At 33.2% G+C, this 22,261-nt stretch overlaps 4 protein-coding genes across 4 annotated transcripts; 1 reads left to right on the top strand and 3 right to left on the bottom strand.

Moving 5' to 3' along the window:
- Positions 1-264: 264 nt before the first annotated feature.
- LOC111425010 (Argonaute 3) lies at positions 265-7,329 on the top strand. Its single transcript, XM_023058760.2, has 6 exons — positions 265-398; positions 506-745; positions 796-1,682; positions 1,738-2,051; positions 6,054-6,201; positions 6,254-7,329. Exons 2-6 carry the CDS (start codon positions 508-510, stop codon positions 7,166-7,168), a joined length of 2,502 nt encoding a protein of 833 aa, XP_022914528.2. The 5' UTR covers positions 265-398; positions 506-507; the 3' UTR covers positions 7,169-7,329.
- Positions 7,330-8,801: 1,472 nt separating this feature from the next.
- Positions 8,802-14,707, bottom strand: LOC111425006 (Sarcosine dehydrogenase). The gene is made up of 4 exons (XM_023058753.2): positions 14,503-14,707; positions 14,152-14,405; positions 10,081-11,268; positions 8,802-10,029 (listed from the first exon to the last, which is right to left on the bottom strand). Exons 1-4 carry the CDS (start codon positions 14,621-14,623, stop codon positions 8,911-8,913), a joined length of 2,682 nt encoding a protein of 893 aa, XP_022914521.1. The 5' UTR covers positions 14,624-14,707; the 3' UTR covers positions 8,802-8,910.
- A 557-nt stretch (positions 14,708-15,264) lies between these two features.
- Positions 15,265-16,025, bottom strand: LOC111425008 (uncharacterized). Its single transcript, XM_023058757.2, has 2 exons — positions 15,883-16,025; positions 15,265-15,833 (listed from the first exon to the last, which is right to left on the bottom strand). Exons 1-2 carry the CDS (start codon positions 15,928-15,930, stop codon positions 15,315-15,317), a joined length of 567 nt encoding a protein of 188 aa, XP_022914525.1. The 5' UTR covers positions 15,931-16,025; the 3' UTR covers positions 15,265-15,314.
- A 453-nt stretch (positions 16,026-16,478) lies between these two features.
- On the bottom strand, positions 16,479-22,135 carry LOC111425007 (vacuolar protein sorting 39). Its single transcript, XM_023058756.2, has 5 exons — positions 21,977-22,135; positions 21,753-21,923; positions 20,963-21,702; positions 16,803-18,301; positions 16,479-16,750 (listed from the first exon to the last, which is right to left on the bottom strand). The coding sequence occupies exons 1-5, from the start codon at positions 22,044-22,046 to the stop codon at positions 16,687-16,689; spliced, it is 2,544 nt and encodes an 847-aa protein (XP_022914524.1). The 5' UTR covers positions 22,047-22,135; the 3' UTR covers positions 16,479-16,686.
- Between the last annotated feature and the right edge of the window lie 126 nt (positions 22,136-22,261).

Here is a 22,261-nt window from a genome sequence, read left to right as displayed (position 1 = left end):
ATAACAGTTTCCTGTATTAAGAAATATCGAATTCGCATTTCTTTTTGGTTCGAAACTTTATTATTCTGTAATACTATAATTACATAAATAAATTTAGAAGAATTTGCATAATTTATTTTAAAATTCCCCTGTAAGAATCTCATAAATTAATTTTATTGAGATTAGATCGAATTGCGTTTATTAATCAGCACCATCTATTGCGCGATATAAACGATAACAAAGGAAGTTCAAATTTCAGGTAAAATCCTCTATTCTATTCATTCTATTTCTAATTTTCTTCGTTGTTGTGGTAGTTGTTCGTTTAGACCACTTTTTATTCAAGCATTTTTTCGTTTCATTTCATATAAAGCTTATTTTAAAGAACAAGTCTGAACGCGTTTGATCAAAGTAGTCGTAAGGTAAGTTATTCATTTGTTTTTTTTTTTAAATTAAGGTTATTTTTTATAACCTAAAAAATTTTGCTTATTTTGCATTTAATTTAATATAATCATGGTTAATATTGTAGCAATGGATCAAGTTTCGAATCCTCGAGGGCGCGGGGCTCTTCTCAAGGCATTACGTGATATGAATATTAGTAAACCGGGGGAGCAAACTCAAAAAAGTGAGGAGCCCCCGAAACCTCGTGGTCGAGCTGCGATGTTGAATCAACTTAAAGCCTTACGGGAACAAGTTGGGCCTCAAACTAGCTCAACTAGTGATTTAAGCACAAAAGAAGAAGTTGAACCAACTATTTGTTCGTTTAAAGGTGATTTTTTTTTGATGTTTATTTCAAATTGTAATATCTAATTGTTTTAGGTTCTTCGGGTAAACCGATCTATGTAACAGCCAATTATATTGGACTAGAAGTAGATCCTAATAAGGGTATCTATGAATATGAGCTCATTTTCACCCCGGCTGTCGACTCAAAATTCTTTCGAGTAAAAATTTTGAATGAACAAGTTATTAAACGTGGTTGGATTAAAATGTTCGATGGTGGAAGTGTTCTTTATCTTCCTATAAAGCTTCCGGATGTTCAAACAATTATAGAAGGGAATCACCCGAGCGATCAAAGCACTGTAACTTTAACAATTATTTATAAGAAAAAGCGACGGATGTCTCAATGCGTCCATTTTTATAACATTTTATTTAAACGAGTTATGATTGCTTTAGAATACGGGAGAGTTGGCCAAAATTATTACAACATGAACTCTCCATTTATGATTCCACAACATCGTTTGGAAGTCTTGCCGGGGTATGCGCTGGCTGTTGATGAATATGAAGGTGGGTTGATGGTCTGTGTTGATTCTCAACATCGAGTTTTAAGAACTGACACAGCTCTAAAGTTAATATACGAGTTGAGAATGACAGGTCGCGAAAAATATAAAGATTTAATTCAATCGGCTTTACTTGGAGCGGTTGTTTTAACAAAATATAATAACAAGACTTATATTATCGACGATATTATATGGGATGCAACTCCTTCAAGTACGTTTGAAACGAAAACGGGAAAAGTAATGTCATATTTAGAGTATTACCAAGTCCACCATGGGATTACAATCGTGGATAGGCAACAACCTTTATTGTTACACGTCCAGAAAATTCGTACGAATACCGCGGAAGGTGTGGCCGAACGACAGATTATGTTGGTTCCAGAATTGTGTACATTAACCGGGTTAACTGAAGAAATGAGGGGGAATTATCGGGTTAATTAAATTTTTTTTGTTGAATTAATTAAATTATTTAAATTTTGTTTTTTAGATTATGAAAGATGTAGCGATGTATACTCGAATAACCCCACAACAACGCATGGAGGCGATGCGAAAGTACCAAAAAAATGTTGCCGAATCTGAACAGGCACAAAAAATCTTAGCTGATTGGGGTTTAAAATTAAAATCGGCCAATATCGATTTAAACGCGCGAATTTTAAACAATGAGGTAATCGTTTTTGGGAATAATCAACAAAGACCATGCGATTCCAAAGCAGATTTTACCAGGGATGCTATGAGGAATCCGGTTGTATCACCTGTTCATTTACGGTCATGGGCTGTTGTGTTTATTGATAAAGATAATCGGTTAGATTTTGTTTTAATTACACAAAAAAACTTTTTTGATACTGAAAGGCGATCTTTATTGATTTTTTTGGGTGCTGAATCTGGGAATAATAATGAAAAATTTCCATCATTCTTAATTTTTTCCTATTTCCTTTGATTATAATAAAAGAGAAACATTACAGACCTTGGTACCTACTTCAGTGTGAGACTTGGGAACTAGGACAAATCATGGGCACCTCACAAAAGTGTTTTATATTTGTGTGGAAGAAACCTCAAGAAGTGTGGAGGGAACCAAAAAATTACAGTGATGACTGTTATTTTTACTACTATGATTTTAATTGCTATAACTCTAACTCTGCTACACCTTTCTTCTGCAATGCGACCTGTAGCTCATGGACCAGATGTGTCTCTACCTCAGCCTCCACCAACGCTAAGTGAGATGAGCTCTAGTGAATTTGATGTGAATGAAGATGACTGTGATTTCCAAGATCCTTCAGATTATGCCGCCCCACAACTTTTCGCTCAATCTGAGCTTGATGATTTGGTGAGACAGTTGAGACTTACTAAAGAGAATGCTGAACTCTTGGGTTCTACTTTACAAGAAAAAAAGCTACTGGCTGCTGGAACATCTTTTTATTAGTACAGATTATTAGTACAGAAGGCGAGTTGGTCTACTGTTATGATGTTCCTGGTTTAAAAATTTAGAATTGAATCCACAGCTGGTAAATGGAGGCTTTTCATTGATTCTTCAAAAAGTAGCCTGAAAGCTGTACTCCTGCACAATGGTAACACATATGCTTCTCTTCCTCTAGGGCAATGTTTTTCAACCTTTGTCATCGCGCGGAACCCAAATTTCCGGATATTCATCTTTTAATTTTATCCAAAATGGACCAATGCCATCATGTGCAAATGTAGATTTTAATGTAGTGTCGGTACTTATATCTATAAGTTGATCTTTTTCCTTAATTGGGAAGGTATCCACACCACTGCACTCATTAAAAGGATTTTCAACCCAACTTAAATTATTGCAAGTAAGGGGAATATATTCCAAAAATCTCTTTTGCAAGCTAGTTAAATGTTCGTTTTAAAAGAAATCGTTTAAATTAGCAAAACATTCTGTACTATTTTTGGTGATGCATTCCTTCCAAAGCTTAAAGGTGAGCTTAGACATGCATGGATTTAGTGGCGCCAGTAGTTGCGCCAGTTCTATTTGCAGGCCAGTTTCATTTTTAAAGTGTACTACAACTATATACACATATTAAGACCTCAACCTAAACGAAAATAGATATATTCTAGGTTTAATGTGGGTAATTAAACGTTATCTTTGAATCTGTTAACGCAATTGGGATTTAATTATGAATGCAATGAAACATAACCTAAATTTGACATTAAAAAATGTTGTGTTTTTGTGAATACTCATCTATGTTGTCATGGTTATATGTTTTTAGACTCATCACTCGCGCCAGTGATTTCAGAAGGGTGCAGACTTTTTCGATCCATGCATGTATGATTTCAATTTGCATGCCAGTTGATGTTTACACATGCCATTTAATTTTACTGGCGCGCTAGTTTGTATTGGCGCCACTAAATTCATGCATGTCTAAACTCACTATATAAGTTTAAATTTTATCGAGTTTACTTTACTATCGACCTTAAAAATTGTAGTATTTGGTCCTTCAAGTGAAAGATTAACTACGTTCAGATACGAAAATATGTCTGCAAGGTCGGCTAAATTTTGAAGCCAACTAGTGTCATTAAGTCAAGGATTTAGGGTCACAAGAACGTAACTACATATTTTCATGAAAATGACTTACGAGTATTTAATTATAATTATAATGCACAAAATCATTAGAAAGTAGCTTCAATCCATTTCTCTACAAAATACCCAGTTTTAAGCTAAAAATTACCATTGAATTCGTCCTTGCATTAGTCATAATACCTATTAAATATTACATTTTCTGAAGCTTTCTTGAAAACTCAAATTCACGTTCAGATAAAAGATACGAATTTTATCAAGCAATTTCCAGAATGAGGTTAGAACCTTTCCCCTGGATAACCATTTTACATCAGTATGAAGAAGGAGATTTTTATGTAAGCTTCCCAGGTCATCACACAATAAAGTAAATACCCTGGCATTTAAGGGTCTGGATTTGATCAAATTAACCATTTTAACGGCGTCATTGAGAACTTCTTGAGCAATGGCTAGCCTTGATGTCCGAAACTAGTTTCTTTATACGTGCTATTACGCCCTTTACGACACCAACTACAGCTTTGTATATATTTTTCGAAGTAAACATTAAGTAAATTAAATATTTCTTCACCTGTTGTTTGAGCTGACGAATATTAACAAAATTGCTAATCCAGCGACATCTGTAGATTCATCCATTTGTAAAGCAAAGCCATCTTTAGCGTGTTTCAAACGATTCATTAGTTCGGCTTCGCAGAAATCTGACATGTCTTTAATTCATCGTGAAATCGTCGCATCAGATAATGGGATAAGGTCAATTTTGCTTGCAAATTTTTCACCACTCATGAATATGATTAGGTTTAATCAATTTTTCTGTTTAGCTACGTGCAAACTAATTAAATACGATGCTTTTAGTACATTTTTATTATCATTACGAACATACCTTTCAAAGGTATTCATATTTGCTTTAACTTTGCAGAATTTAAACTGCTGTTGTTCACTACTTTCTCACATATTACACAAAACCCATTTCGCTCATTTTTATCACCAATCCAAGAAATCCAAAATTCATATAATCATCATACTTTCGTTTCTTTCGGCTTGTTAATCCGGATTTATTTTATTCTCTACTATTATCCGTTGGGTTTAATGGTGGCGAAAAACTGGTCGAATTTTCTAGAGAACAAAAAGCTTGTTTTTGTCATTTTGATTCCAATTTGCCAGTTTGATGCCAATTCTGCATTATGTTTCTGAAAGATTTTAGGTTAGGTTCAAACAAAGCACAATTTATTATAAAATAATTAACTTACTACCGCTTGCCTTTGTGAGAGTTAAACAACAAAATATCTACTTATACACCAAGTATTTGAAACTATTTAAAAGTGCATCATCATCGTCAGAACATTGCTCTAGGGCATTCCTCATAGAAAATTATAAGAATTTGAAAGAGGTGTTAAATAAAATTAAATATGCAGATCATAACTGGATAGTTTGTGGCGATTTAAAAATTTTGGGCATGATGCTTGGTCTGCAGAAAACACTAAGTTTTACCCATGTTTAATTTGTGAATGGGATAGCAGAGTAAGGAATGAACACTGGTCTAAAAAAGTATGGCCAACTCAACAAACATAGGGGCCAGGTGAAAAGAAGGTGAAAATTTGTCTTCCCCCTTTTCACATCAAGTTAGGACTCATGAAACAATTCGTTAAAGCTTTACCCAACACTGGCGACTACTTTCAATGCCTCTGCACACAGTTTCCAGATTTGTCAGAGGCAAAACTAAAAGAAGGGATTTTTGTGGGTCCTGACGTAAACTAATATTTGATGAGAAATTTCAGTACACAATGTCAGGTGTTGAAAAAGAAGCTTGGGATGCTTTCAAAAAGGTGATCACTAGATTTTTAGGGAATGAAAAAGACCCTAAGTATATCAGTATTGTCAATAATCTTCTCAAAAAAATAGAAAAATTTGGCTGCCTGATGAGCATAAAAGTTCCCTTTCTACATTCTTATTTGGATTTTTTCCCTGAAAACTTGGGTAGTACCAGTGAACGTTTCAATCGGGATATTAAGGTCATGGAGAGGAGATATCAGGCTAGTTGGAACGTCAGTATGATGGTCATTTCGCCGAGGGAATCCAGGTGTTACTCACAAGAGGAAAAGTAACAGTCATATTTATACCAGTTAGTTTTAGATTATTGTGTTGAGTTGCGGAAAAACTGTTATTTTCGGATTCAGCACCTTTCAAAAATTGTTAGATCACCCTAAATAATCCAAAAAGTTTTTATGAAATTAATGTTTGCATATTAATAAGTTTTCAATTAATAAATTTTTTAGGTTAGCAAATGAGTACGTGCAAAGTACGGTTGCTTTGAGTAACACTTTAGGGATGCAAATAAGCCATCCTTATATGTGTTGTTTAAATAACGATAAAACAAGTAGTTACGTTAGTAAATGTCAAGAAATTTCTAAAAATGGGTATCAGGTAATTAATTAAATAATTAAGTGATTTAATTTAATTTATATTCTTAATTTAGATGATCGTTTTTATTTTCCCAAATCTTCGAACTGATCTCTACTCGTCAGTAAAAAAAGTTTGCTGCTTACAACAACCCGTCCCGATACAATGCATCATTTCAAAAACGCTTCGTAACCCAAAATCACTTCGAACAATAATTTACAAAGTGGCGGTCCAAATATTGTGTAAAATCGGGGGTTCACCTTGGGCGCTTCAAATTCCGTGCCAAAATTGGATGGTGATTGGTATCGATGTCTACCACAGTGGAAGTGGGAGCTCGAAACAAGCTGTTTTGGGTTTCGTAAGCAGTTCGAATAACACTTTCACGTCTTGGTACAGTTTGGCTAGGATTCAACGCGGCGAGATTTCGGCTCAATTAAAACATTGTTTCGCGAAAAGTTTAGAGAATTATAAAAATTCTTGGGGACGATTTCCCGATAAAATTATTGTATTCCGAGATGGGGTCGGTGACGGACAAATGAATTATTGCTCGCAGTTCGAGGTGCCGCAATTCGAGGACGTTATCAAACAATTCGAGTTGAGTATGACGATGACGTTTGTTGTGGTTAAAAAGCGAATTAATACGAGGATTTTTGCCGAAAGTAACGGCGGGTATTCGAATCCTCTTCCGGGGACGATCGTTGACACTACAATCACTCGAAAGTATTTGTTTGATTATTTTTTGGTTCCTCAGAACGTTAATCAAGGTACAGTGACACCCACGCATTACGTTGTTCTTAACAATTCCGCACAAATTAAGCCGGATATTTTACAAAGGTTGTCGTTTAAGTTGTGTCATTTGTATTATAATTGGTCCGGGACTATTCGTGTTCCAGCTCCGTGTCAATACGCTCATAAATTGGCGTATTTGATTGGAAATTATGTTGGAAAGGAACCATCAGAGGTTCTTAATTCGCAATTATATTATTTGTAAACGAATAGTTCATTTATCTTAAGATCGAGATTCTGTTTCATTTTTGTAATACTTATTGAGAGTTTAAGATATTTGTTTATTGATTTATAATAAGTTACTTGACTAAGTGTAATTAAGTCTTATTTTTTTATAAAAGTAAATAAATGTTATTTTATATAAAATGTAGTTTATATTATTTTAACATAATTATTATTGCTGCCAGGTATAAGGTCCGTTTTAATTTCAGTCAACTGGTTTAGACATGGGTCATTGAGGATTTCGAGGTGTCCTCTGAGCTGACCCTGCATCAACTTAAGTGAAGAGCATGTTTTCAATGATACAGCCTCTTTTTGTATGTATAAATGAAGTGATTTGAGACAGAGTAGGGCTTCAAGAGCAGCCTTTGAAAAGGGACTATTTCGATTTTGTTTGTATTATTGCTAAGCCCATTGCTTCTGCACCAAGTGCTAGCAAGTAGGAGAGCTTTCTGCATAAGTTGGGTTATGATTGTGTCATATTTACCTTGAATTGTGATCACCAGGTCATCAGCATTACCATGAATCCATTTTTTACCATAGAAGAGGTGAAAGCACTCCCCTTTTCTAGACATCCTCTAAGTGCTTTAATAGTCAACTACTCACCTCCCAGGCTGACTGTGATCTGCGGACTTTTCAGCATTGCTATACACCATTTGGTCGTCGACAGAAGATGTTATGAAAACCACCCTTTATGTCTATAAAAGCACATAGGGGCACATATCTCGTTTATTAAAGCATGGAGAGCAGTAATTGTTGATTTTGCTTTCTAATAATCATGTTTAGTGGATTAGTGACCAGCGCTCCATTCCTAAGGTATTGATCGATTACCTTCTCCATCTGTATGCTTTGGGATCGGCGTTTGAACGCCTAGCTGAAGGTATAGCTGGCAATATATAGGGATATTGAGGGGCCCACTGGGGCCTAAGTGCGTGCGTAATAATTACACATACATACATATAGGGATATTATTACTTGGAGTAGGTATTCTAAGCCTTTTTGCATTATATTATTTTAACCTTACTTTTTTATAAATTAAATTTCTAATTTCTCACTAGCGCCCTCTTTTGATAGGTAGCTGTTTCAAATTACAATAATTAAATTAATTCAATAAATAAATATTAATATTTAAGAAATGTTGTGTATATAAAATAGGCTAAACCTGAATCTTTCTAGCTTTTGTTGTTAAATTATTGTATATTGTTATTGAACTAAAACTCGATCACTAAACCTAGAAATGTTCTGGTTTAGCCGTGTTGATAGACGCAATTTATAGTTCAATATGATACATTAATAATAATAGAAGTGAAAATGAGTTAAATTATATAAATTTAATACAAAAAAGTAAATAATATTTAAACAATAAATTTAATAACGTCTAATTAGCGCCATCTTTCGGCAACTTCGGACAAATTCACCGCGACTATAAACACGTGTTTAAAGATTAATTAATATTTTAATTTTTTTCTAAAATATCTACATAAAATGTTTATAAAAATTAAAAAAACAATTTTTTTCTTTTTGATTTACGAAAATTTAAAGTACAAATTAATTCCAAAACATGACACAACAAAATTAACATTGCCAACTTAACATCAATTTGACATTTATAAAAAATATAAATTATAATTGAAACTTTATTAATTAAATTTTAACAACTTATTTACAAAATTCTTTTAATTTTTTCGATTAACAAATTAAATTACGTTGATTAAAAAAAAATCTCAATCAGTCTTCGAAATGGGTTTGTTCCTGGAAATGGTGTTCGTAATGCCCTAACATCCTTTGGTTCTTCGGATCGAACGGACTCCTAACGTGTAAAATAGCCGGATATCTTTGCCCCATAACTTCGATTTCGTAATTTCCCTTCTTAAGAAACTCTTCGTCTACAACTTTCCCTTTGGGATGTTCGATATAGCCCATACCAATACTACAATCTAAATGATACCCAAATTCGCCCCTTCTTAAAAATCCAACAATGACATCATCCCTCCAGATCGTTTCTAATCCATAAACTGCAACTCGTTTATCGGGGATTGTAAAGAAAACTCTTCTTTTTTTGATTCCTTCTGTTTTCATTTTATCAACTTTATCTTTTCCGATATAAGAACCTTCTTTTCTACAAACAAACCCTAAGTTTGCTTCGACCGGGTTATCATCAGATCTTAAATCGTGGTTCCATAAATGATACCCTTTCTCGCAACTTAAAGAATAAAGAGCTCTGTATCCAGCGTGTCTCATATCGAAACTTGCCCCAGCTTCCGTGAGTTTGTTATAAATCGGGATACAAGAAGCGACGGGGATGTGCAATTCATATCCTAATTCGCCAACGAAACTAATTCTCATCGCACGACAAGTATGGCCGTTTATCGTGATTAAATGAGACATCCCCAAGGGGAAACGATCATCAGTTATGGGAGTTTCAGTGATTGATTGGAGGATTTCACCACTTTTAGGTCCTTGCAACGATAATATTCCTAAACGCTCGGTTACATCGGAAATAACAGCCCGGAAGCCTTTCTTTTCGATTTCATTGCGGAGATGACATGTTGTGTGATAACCTGAGGCTCCTCCAGCAACGATGTAATAACCCCGACCTTTTAAAATTGGTCCAACCAATCTTCCAATTCCCTCTTTTAACGGCATAACCGTTAAATCAGCTTCTACACCTCCCCGATGATTTAACGCGCAGGTATAAATTATTTTATCGGCTTCTTTATCCGTGTTAGCAGTGAAAAGCCAATCCGCTGCTTTTTGGGAATCAGGTCCTGTTAAATAAAGTTTGGCAAAATAAGATAAATCGAAGAGGACTGCGTTGTTTCTGCATGCCAAAGCTTCTTCTCCAATCTAAAACGATTTAAATTAATTAATTGCAATAATAAAAATTAAAATGTTTACCAAATCGTGATTCTTAGAAAACCCAAATGTGTAATCGACTTCTAATTCGTGAACGTATCGTTGATCGTCGTTGATAAGATGGTCGTAATGCCCATACCAATCGTACCCACGAACCGGGGCTGTTCTATCTTTAACGTAATAACCAGGTCTTTCCCAACCTTGAGCTTGTTCCATAACGGCTCCATGAGCGACTAAATTTTCGTGGAACGGACCAATTTTGAAATTTCTCCCTGATAAAAATTGATCGTGCGGATAAACAACGCTATAATTCTTAACATAACTCTCATGGCTAGTCTCGGTAACCCAAGATCTAGAACTTCTCATTTGAGGGGTAAACCGTCGAATATCATAAGCAAACATTGGGAGTTCCGGGCGACCTTTAATAACCCAAGTTGCCATTTCTTCACCACAACCACCCGTTAACATCATCCCGGCGGAATTAAATCCACAACAATGGAACAATCCGACCATTCTTGGATCTTCGCCCATTAAAGGTTTATGATCTGGTGTGAAAGCTTCTGGGCCGCAAACATTTGATTTAATCCCGGCTTTTTCTAATGATGGGCAAAGTTTCGTTGCGTTTTCAATGTGAACGCCGAAAATGCTTTGATCGAGTTCGTACAATCCGAATTGAAAGTTATTGGCGACGTCTTTTAATAATTCTGGATTCGATTCGTAACCGCCGATACAAATTGTGTCACCTTGAATTCGGAAATACACCGAATAATCGTGATCGCGAACGTTCGGCATATTCTTCACTTCCGGGATGCTTTCGGTTACAACGTACGCATGTTTCATCGGAGACAACGGTATATCTAAACTAACCATGTGTGATATATTTCTAGCCCAAGCTCCCGATGCGTTAATAACACATTTAGTGTTAATAACTCCGTGCGGTGTTTCAACTCCGGTTATTTTTGTTATTCCCGAACTTGGATCGGTTAGAATGTTCGTTACTGGACAATTTTCGAACACTTTTCCTCCTTTGCTTGTTGCTCCTTTGACAAGAGCAGAACAAAGCATCGTTGGGTCTATGCAACCATCACCTGGACTGTGTAAGGCGGCGGTAAAATTGTTTGGGTTTAAAACGGGTGCTATTCGGACGGCTTCGGATGGTGATAACATGTTGCTATCAATTCCGAAGAAATGACCGATTGTGTGGAGACGTTGGTATTCTTGTACTCTTTCCTAAAACAATTACAAAAAAATGTTAATTAATTTGATCAGAAATGGAGATTTTGGTTATTTTTTCTCTAATCCTAGAAAATTGAGGTAGCTAGGTTGTAATTAGTTATGGATTATGGTACCTTGGTTCAATATAAACAATTTTTATGGAACTCATGGTTTTTTATTGATTATAGTTTTTGAGTTGTGATTAATTATCTAACATAAATCACCCGAAATGGTGATTTTGACGTTTTTCACTTTATATCTAGAAAATGGAGATAGTTAGGCTGCAACTAATTATGGATTAAGCTAGATTGGTTCAATACGAATAATTTTTGTGTATCTCATGGTTCTCTGTCGATTATAGTTTTTGAGGTGTGGTGAATTATCCAATATAGGTAAATCCCCCGACATGGTGAGTTTGACGATTTTCGCTTTATACCTAGAGAATGGAGATAGCTAGGCTGTAACTAATTATGGATTAAGCTAGATTGGTTGAATAGCAATAATTTTCGTACATCTCATGGTTCTCCTTCGGTTGTAGTTTTTGAGTTGTGATGAATTTCTAAACCACCCGAAATAGCGATTTTGACAAGTTTCGCTTTATACCTAGACAATGGAGATAGCTAGGTTGTAACTAATTATGGATTAAGCTAGATTGGTTCAATACGAACAATTTTTGTGTATCTCATGGTTCTCTATCGATTATAGTTTCTGAGGTGTGATGAATTATCTAATATAGGTAAATCACCCGAAATTGAGAGTCTGACGATTTTTGCTTTATACCTTGAGAATGGAGATAGCTAGGCTGTAACTAATTATGGATTAGACTATATTGGTTCATTACGAATAATTTTCATACATTTCATGATTCTCTATCGATTACAATTTCTGAATACTGATGAATAATTTAATATAAACCCTCGACAATGGGGATTTTGGCGAATTTCGCTTTGTATCTGGAAAATAGATATAGCTGCTCTATAACTACTAATGCATTAAGTTAGATTGGTTCAATACGAACAATTTTGGTGTATGTCATGGTGCTCTATCGATTATAGTTTCTAAGTTGTGATGAATTATCTAATATAGGTAAATCACCCCATAAATGGAGAGTTTGACGATTTTTGCTTTATACCTAAGGAATGGAGATAGCTAGGCTCTAACTAATTATGGATTAAGCTAGATTGGTTGAATAGCAATAATTTTCGTACATCTCATGGTTCTCCATCGATTGTAGTTTTTGAGTTGTGATGAATTTCTAAACCACCCGAAATAGCGATTTTGACAAGTTTCGCTTTATACCTAGACAATGGAGATAGCTAGGTTGTAACTAATTATGGATTAAGCTAGATTGGTTCAATACGAACAATTTTTGTGTATCTCATGGTTCTCTATCGATTATAGTTTCTGAGGTGTGATGAATTATCCAATATAGGTAAATCACCCGAAATTGAGAGTCTGGCGATTTTTGCTTTATACCTTGAGAATGGAGATAGCTAGGCTGTAACTAATTATGGATTAGACTATATTGGTTCACTACGAACAATTTTCATACATTTCATGATTCTCTATCGATTACAATTTCTGAATACTGATGAATAATTTAATATAAACCCTCGACAATGGGGATTTTGGCGAATTTCGCTTTGAATCTGGAAAATGGATATAGCTGCTCTATAACTACTAATGGATTAAGTTAGATTGGTTCAATACGAACAATTTTGGTGTATGTCATGGTGCTCTATCGATTATAGTTTCTAAGTTGTGATGAATTATCTAATAAAGGTAAATCACCCAAAATGAAGAGTTTGATGATTTTCGCTTTATACCTAAGAAATGGAGATAGCTAGGCTCTAACTAATTATGGATTAAGTTAGATTGGTTCAATAGGAATAATTTTTGTATATCCCATGGTTCTCCATCGGTTGTAGTTTTTGAGTTGTGATGAATTTCTAAACCACCCGAAATAGCGATTTTGACAAGTTTCCCTTTCTACCTAGAAAATGGAGATAGTTAGGCTGTAACTAATTATGGATTAAGCTAGATTGGTTGAATACGAACAATTTTCGTGCATATCGTAATTCTCTACCGATTATAGTTTTTGAGAAGTTATGAATAATTTAATATAAATCCTCTGAAATGGAGATTTTGGCGATTCTCGCTTTGTATCTAGAAAATGGATTTAGTTACGCTATAACTAGTAATGGATTATGCTAGCTTTGTCCAATACGAACAATTTTCGTGCATCTCCTGGTTCTCTACCGATTATAGTTTTTGAGTTGTGATGAATTATGTAATATTTCTAAACCACCCGAAATTTTTGCTTTACTTCTATAAAATGGAGATAGCTAGGTTGTAACTAGTTATGGATTAAGCTAGATTGGTTCAATACAATCAATTTATCAGCAATACGATCAAGGTTGTCTGCAAGCTATAAGCGATAATAACAAGATTGCTCATTTCGAGTTGTAATTTGCAAGACAAAATCGAGTGCTGTTCTGCTGCGATGTAAATTTACATGGAGTATCTTAAGATTGGTTCTAATTCCATTCCTAAAGTTATCTTTACATCACCAAGTTTAGAGCAAATCGAGCATCCCAAAAAATCATAGTGTTTCAAATCAAATCAACGAGATATTTGTTGAAATATTTAAAAAAACACCCAATTATGATATTTAAAAATGCGATTCTAATTGGTAATAAAAATGAAGAAATAAAAATGAAATCATCGAACCAAATTTTTTCGTTATAAATCACAAATTTATTATTAATTCATTATCTTACTACGATTACATAACATTCAAATTCGAACTATTTGGCTGTTTTTACATGTTATTTTAGAAACGAACTGTTCGATTTGAAAGATCTCGAAAATAATGGGTCAAAGTGCAAAGATTCTTACCGCAGTCCGAGCGATAAATAATCCACCATTGTTTATAAACCCCGGATCGACTCCCGTTTCTTTCTCCAAATTCGTTAAGAGTTGCCTCGTTTTCTCTAATAATTGAATTTCAACATCGTTTGGGCGTAATCTCCAAAACAAACCGGCCGTGTGCCATGTCGTTCCGCAAGTTACTTTCCCTTGTTCTAATAAAACAGCCCTTACACCTTTTTTACATAATTGATATAATGTGCTACATCCAATACTTCCACCACCTAGAAGTTAATTAAATGGTTTAAATGAATTATGTTCTTAATAAGGATTAGGGTCAAAGTTAAATGCATAAATAATTTAGTTGCAAAATAAATTTACCAATAATAACGACATCTGCTTGTTGAGGAACATTAACTTCCGTTGCCAAATTTTTCGCATCTATTCTTTTAACGTTTAATTTCTTGTGCCTCTTAAAAAAATGTTGAGATGAACGAAACATTATTTTATTTTTCTTTTTTGAATAGTTCAAAATGTACTGTTCAAGTCGACGGACGGCGACGAACTCAATTTGATGAGCGGCTATCCAATAAATTGACTATCAAAACACACCACACACACTCCGTTTTGACCTTCGACGTTTATTTCTTCAGTATCACCAGTAACAAGCGGCTAAAATAATCGTCTCGAGCGCATTTATGTACACACAGACGAAAAGCTGATAAAGATATTGCAAGAAATCGTAAACAAAAGGACAATAAACCGATCATTGTTTATTAAAAAAAATTTATTCTTCATTATCGCTTTGGATTTCTGACGAAAATCATTTGAAATTACGCGAGAAACTGGTTTTTTGAGGGCATTACTTTTACGTTTGCTCTAATTACGCAAAATAACTCTTGTTTATTGCCGTTTTATTGACCTTAATAATTGTTTCGTTCAAGATTTAACGATGTTTCTACGATTTTTAAAAATAGAAAATGAATTGTTTCGTTATTGTTTATAAATTTTTTGCTTCGCCTTTAAACCAAATAAACAATAATTATCTTATTTATCAATGAAGAGAAGTTGAGACACGTGAATTCAAAAATAACTTTGAGATTAACGATTATCAAAATTTAAAGCGAAAAGAATGAAACAAAATTTATCTCATTAAAATTTAGATTAAACATTAAACAAAACAAAAAAAATTTTTAACCATTAAAAGTATACGCTGTTTTTGCCGGATTTTTTGGCCGAGTTATCCCAACGTATCCCACAACTTCAATCGGTCTCGTTCCTGGGAGCACCTCTTTAACCACTTCGGTTAATTCAGCTTGGTAAGATCTAACAGTCGCTGCTGCAGCTTCTTCGGCGAATTCCGGGGGGACTCTTGTAGCTGCATCTTCGGCGGCGCGAACGGCTCCTTCAAACGCCACCATAGCTTCCGCTTTGGCCAACTTTTCCACTGCCGTTAACAACTCTGTCTCTTGTTCGCCTCTTAATCGGCATGCTAAATCAATTCCGCTAACGCTGTGCGAAATTAATTTTTTCTGCTTTTGGTCGCGGGGCGCGCACACACTTTTTTCTGTTATCGAAGCTTGGACGGCTGTTGCAGTATCTATAGACACGTTTAGTTGTGTTTTGTGCTTGTTTAATTCTTTTTCACAATGTCTATCAAACCATGCTAATAAGGTTTCTGGTGGTGCAGGTTTTGGACAAACAAATTTTTCCTGAAATATTATTCATTAAAAAACGATTAAATCAAAAAAAATTAATTACTTTCGGTTTTGAGATAACAACATTTACAAAAGCGTTTGGGTCATACATTTTGTTAAATCTTGACGTGGTTTGAACTAATAATTTTTATCTAACTAATAAATTCTGGGCTAAAAGAACAAATAACATTGAACGTTGACGTTGTCAAAACGATTTAAACAAATGCTTATGAAATTTGAAAATATTTGTTTTTAAGAATTCTGCATTTAATCGTTTTAAGGAAACTTTAGACACAATGCAGAGAATTATTAATGATTCACTACATAAATATGTAATGTAAACCATTCTTCAATCTTACATGTATTAGATAAGAATACATTTAAACCATACAAAATACAGATAATGAATTAGATGATTTTGATTGTAGATTAGAATTTGGTGTATAATGGGTTGCCTATATAATAAACCGTAATTTGATACTCAAATAAAGCATATTGAACCTTTATTGTATTTTATAAGTATATTCTTTATCAAAAACAACAAAATTTAGTGAGGCAATCATGGAAAAAATTGTTATTGACAAAGTAACATCCTTTAGAAATGTTAATCAGTGTATTTATCTCTTTGCCCCTTAAACTATTTAATTATTAACTATGTAATGAAAAGGCCATATTTTGGTGTATTTTATTCACATTAAAGTTTTACATTTATTAAACATCCAATTTTTCAATCTCTTTGTTTACCTCAATAATAAATTATTTTCTGTCACTTGTTACCAACCTCATTTTTCGTTTTCTTCCTCCCTCATAGATGACTCTTACATTTTAGATAGTTTAAATATTTTATTCTTACATAATACTTTATAAATTAAATATTTTTATCTTGACAAGAATAATGAACAATATTTCCATTGGGATAATGAACTAATGCGCTAAACAAATAAATAATTTAAATAAACGAAGGATTAAATTTAGGTTTTTTACCTTTGATTTCCAAATCGCTTCTTACAAACCGAACATAAATTTAAATCGTTTATCAAGAAACTTCTATTCAATAATTGCAACCTTATCTCTTGACATTGCAAATTTTCCGAATACAATAACCCTTTCAATAATTGCACCCAACGTCGTTCTTTCGTCTTTCTATGCAACGCAACTTGAACGAATTTATTTATCCTCGACATCGGTACATTTTTCGGTAAAAATTGTAACGCTTTGAACGGGTCGATTTTTGAAGCGTACCTTTCTAAGTAATCCAACGCTAAATCCATATTTGGTTCGGCCGTTAACGGCGATAAATTTGCGTTTGGTATTGGTAAAGAAGTTTTTTGTTGTGGATTTAATAAGATTTGTAATAAATGCAAATAAACGTCTTTATTCGACGGGTTATCCGGATTATAAACTTGCTCGCAATATTCTTTGGCTTTTTCGATATTCCCTAGAATTCTAATATAAATTAAAAGTGCTTGTTCGTGCCTGCCCAGTTTTCCAAGAAGAATTGCGCGTTCATCTAATAATTCATCAGTTGGAAAACTTGCCAAAACGGTTTCAGCGGTATAATAAGGCGAAGTTTGTAAAAAATCGTGTAATTTTTTTCTTGCGTGTATCGATGAGGTATCATTAGAAATCGCTTTTTCTTTGTAGAAATGTACCAAGGTGTTATGGAATAACGGATTCGTATCGTTCCAATTATGAACTACATGCTCAGCATAAGGAATAACTAAAGACGTGTGGGATCGCATTAAATGGTCTAAAACTCTCGGTCGGGGGAGTTTTTCAACTTCCGTTGCTTCTTCGATAAATATTTTTAATCCTTCTTCCGGCGATTTTTTTAAAACCCAATCAGCAAATTCAAAAATTAATCCCATTAATTCAGGCCCAAGCTTTTGTAAATAATTTATCGTTCTATCAATAGTTCCATCGCTTTGAAGCAGTTCCAAAGCTTTTCTATGTTGACCTTTCGTTTGATACAAAATAATCAATTCGTTGTGTTTACCATGTTTTTTTAAAGTTTTTTCAGTTTCAGCTAAATGACAATAATTTAACCGCAATAAAGGAGCTATTAAAGCATCGTTCGTTTGTAAATAACATTTTAAAAGAGTTGTATCAATTATTTGGAGTAATTGTTGAGTTGATTTTGTTGTTACAGGTTTTTCGTTTAAATTTCCCGATGCGTTTACGTTCGCTTGGACGTTCGCTTGGGTGTTGGGTCTAATCGCGATTAAATAATCGATTAAGGCTTGGATTGCTTTTTCATGATCGACGTCGGTTAATTTTTCGTAAGTTTCTGTTCGTTCCGTTGAGGAAGATTGAGGTAAAAGATCCGGATAAAGTCGAATTACTTCGTAAGGATCACTTTTTAAAGCCAAAAACTCTTTCATACTGTTAAAAAATTCTTTTTTACGAAATAAATCGTACGCTAAAAGGGTGTGGATGTGATTTATTATTTCTTTTTTTTCTTCTTCCGATTCATTTGACGTGTGCTAAAAAAACAGGAATTTTATATTACTCGCAATATACGAATTCGGATATTGGTCAAAATTTTTATCTACAACGCGTTGTGAGTCACTATAAATGTATTTAGGTTTACTCAATAGCCGAAATTAACGAATTTTGCACATTGTGGACACCAAAAGGTAAGTAGAACGCGTTGTGAGTATTTAATGTTTACTCAAGACACCAAAAAGTAAAAATTCCTGGAAGTTGTATTGATTGAAATTAAGGAATGAGACTTATTCTAAATTAAAGCTCAAAGCTTTCTTTTTAAAATGATGTATAATAATTGTTGGGTTAGATTGGAAAAATATAGAGAAAAAAAATGTTGAAATAAAACTTACATTTTCGTATAACCTAAAAGTGTCAAAAAAGATGCTAATTTAAAAATTTCTGGAAGCCGTATTTATTGAAATTAAGGAATGAAACTTATTTTAAATTAAAGCTCAAAGCTTTCTCTTTAAAATGATGTATAATAATAGTTGGGTTGGATTGGAAAAATATAGAGAAAAAAAATGTTGAAATAAAACTTACATTTTCGTATAACCTAATAGTGTCAAAAAAGATGCTAATTTAAAAATTCCTGGAAGCCGTATTTATTGAATTTAAGGAATGAAACTTGTTTTAAATTAAAGCTCAAAGCTTTCTCTTTAAAATGATGTATAATAATAGTTGGGTTGAATTGGAAAAATATAGAGAAAAAAAATTTTGAAATAAAACTTACATTTTCGTATAACCTAAAAGTGTCAAAAAAGATGCTAATTTAAAAATTCCTGGAAGCCGTATTTATTGAAATTAAAGAATGAAACTTATTTTAAAGTAAAGCTCTAAGCTTTTTCTTTAAAATGATGTATAATAATAGTTGGGTTGGATTGGAAAAATATAGAGAAAAAAATTTTTGAAATAAAACTTACATTTTCGAATAACCTAAAAGTGTCAAAAAAGATGCTAATTTAAAAATTCCTGGAAGCCGTATTTATTGGAATTAAGGAATGAAACTTATTTTAAATTAAAGCTCAAAGCTTTCTCTTTAAAATAATGTATAATAATTGTTGGGTTGGATTGGAAAAATATAGAGAAAAAAAATGTTGAAACAAAACTTACATTTTCGAATAACCTAAAAGTGTCAAAAAAGATGCTAATTTAAAAATTCCTGGAAGCCGTATTTATTGAAATTAAGGAATGAAACTTATTTTAAATTAAAGCTCAAAGCTTTCTCTTTAAAATGATGTATAATAATAGTTGGGTTGGATTGGAAAAATATAGAGAAAAAAAATGTTGAAACAAAACTTACATTTTCGAATAACCTAAAAGTGTCAAAAAAGATGCTAATTTAAAAATTCCTGGAAGCCGTATTTATTGAAATTAAGGAATGAAACTTATTTTAAATTAAAGCTCAAAGCTTTCTCTTTAAAATGATGTATAATAATAGTTGGGTTGGATTGGAAAAATATAGAGAAAAAAAATGTTGAAACAAAACTTACATTTTCGAATAACCTAAGTGTCAAAAAAGATGCTGATTTAAAAATTCCTGGAAGCCGTATTGATTGAAATTAAGGAATGAGACTTATTCTAAATTAAAGCTCAAAGCTTTCTCTTTAAAATGATGTATAATAATAGTTGGGTTGGATTGGAAAAATATAGAGAAAAAAAATGTTGAAATAAAACTTACATTTTCGTAAAACCTAAAAGTGTCAAAAAAGATGCTAATTTAAAAATCAACAAAAAAGAATGACAGAAGCCCGAAATTATTTATTTAATGGGTTAGTGTATACTATCTTTGAAAATGAAGAAATTAATGATAAATTGAGTTATATATACCTATAAATTAATTAAAATTGTACATAAATGTCATTAAAGCGCCACCTGTTGTTATCAAACCATATGTCTATAGAAAAATTGGCCGTTCACCAACGCAATCGTAATCAGTTTGCGTTTGCCAACGTAAACGGAATCCTTTGGTGAACTCGCCCAATGTTTTAAAAATTTAAGACCCAACTTTGAAGCCTATAACTCAAAGGTACAACTTAGTATAGAGATAAGTTGCGTTAAATCATCTTAATTTATTGTCCACTACATATCCCTGCTCTGTGTCGGTTCTTATGTGAATCACCCTGTATATACAAAATGATATCTGGTACTTCTTCAGTAGTCTTTGTTTTTAGTGGACGCGGTACTTTAAACTTTGTTGAATGGTCGTGCTAGTTTAATCTCTATCTTAATCTCGTCTTTTCTTTCTTTTTCACCAATTTTACTTGATTTAATATTGTATTATAACGATCATAGGTCATTAAAGATGAGCTGTCACTTTTAGCATTCAACATTTGACGTTTTGCAATCTCAAATTTTGCCTGCATCGCCAAATTTCACCTAAAACAGCAGTAACGCGTACTGTAACGGCAAACAAGTGCAAAAATGTTTAGAAATAAAGTCAGGGGAATCCCCTATGGACGCTGCGCGATACGTGCTGGCTGCAAAATGAAAGCAATCGATTGTGGGTAAAAATTGAATAGCCACAACGTGTTGTGAGCAACCGTGAAATACTCACATCGCGTTCTAGGTACTTTGTTAGTATTTTCCGCTACTCAATGACCAAAGAAATTGCAACGCGTTGTATGTAAAAATCTCCGAATTCGGAACTTTTTAATTACAGTTAATTGAATTGCTAATTGAAATTGTTTATCATCCAATAAAACTTTTCGTTGAGCTGCAACATCAACCGCGTAAATACACCAAACGTTACTAATTGAAGCTGCGATTAATAATCCTTGTTTCGCGCGAGTAATTAACCTAACTTTGGGGAGATTTCCTAAAATTTGGGTCATCCCACCGGGTTCTAAGTTTTGTACATGAATTGCATCCGGTAAGGTTCCCAATAAATATGGTTTATCCCAAATTAACCCAGTTGGGGTGTCTGACCATTTCAAAACTTTACTGGTCGCCGCCGAGCCATGATCATTTACAACCACAGTTTGATTTTCACGGCCAACGGCGAAAGTGTTCTCGGTTATTTTAACTAAACAAGGTTCTGTGGATCGGCTTCCTGTTGTAAATAAATCTTGGGGTTTATCTTTCGAATTTAAAGTATACAGACAATACTCGTTTTTATAACCCACACAAATTGTTTCTCCACACCAAATTATCGTTTTTGGAAGATCTTTTAAATTAACTGTTGAATTTTCGAATGCGGTGAAATTATTTTTTTTTAAATAAAATAAATGAAGCTTGCGTTTGATTGCTATGCACATTCGGACTAAAGACACTGTTTCCCCAGTTAATGAGGTTTGCACCTGGGTGTGCAATGCAAAAAATGAGGCCCCTTTCGAACTCTCTATTTGCTGGACAACTGGAAAGCTGACTTCTTTTGTGTTATGCACTTGAATAATGTTATCTAAAAAATGAAATGGGTAAATAAATTTAAGCTAAATGAGATAAAAAAACCTGATAAACATATAAGCAAATCATGATGTGGGACTATTTCGATTTGTTGGATCGCTTTTTTACTAAACGATTTATTTAATCTCATTAAACTAACTTCCGGTTTATCATCTTTTAATGTTACACTGTACATGTATAAGTGACCTTGTCTTGTACCCAAAAATAAACTCTCATCTACAAATAATTAATCAATTAATATTGATATGATTTGAGTCATGATTCATTACCGTATGCTGTTAAACATTCCACTTGAACTGTAAGCTGTAAAATGTTTGTTATGTTATAAGCTTCGTGCATGTTGATTAATTTTAATGTTTAAATATAATTCTTTAAAAGGATTTACTTAAAAATTTTAGGTTAGTTTTTTGACATTAAATATGTCATCTAAATTTTGATAGATGTCACTTAAAATTAATTTATTTTATATTTTTAATTTAAGTAAAATTTTATTTTATATATTAATATTTATTAATATTCTGATTTATTTTATTAATTTTTTATTAAAAAAATAT

The sequence above is a fragment of the Onthophagus taurus genome, chromosome 11 (genome assembly GCF_036711975.1).
Source record: "Onthophagus taurus isolate NC chromosome 11, IU_Otau_3.0, whole genome shotgun sequence".
Taxonomy (NCBI): Eukaryota; Metazoa; Arthropoda; class Insecta; order Coleoptera; family Scarabaeidae; genus Onthophagus; species Onthophagus taurus.
This window is presented reverse-complemented; position numbering and strand designations above follow the sequence as displayed.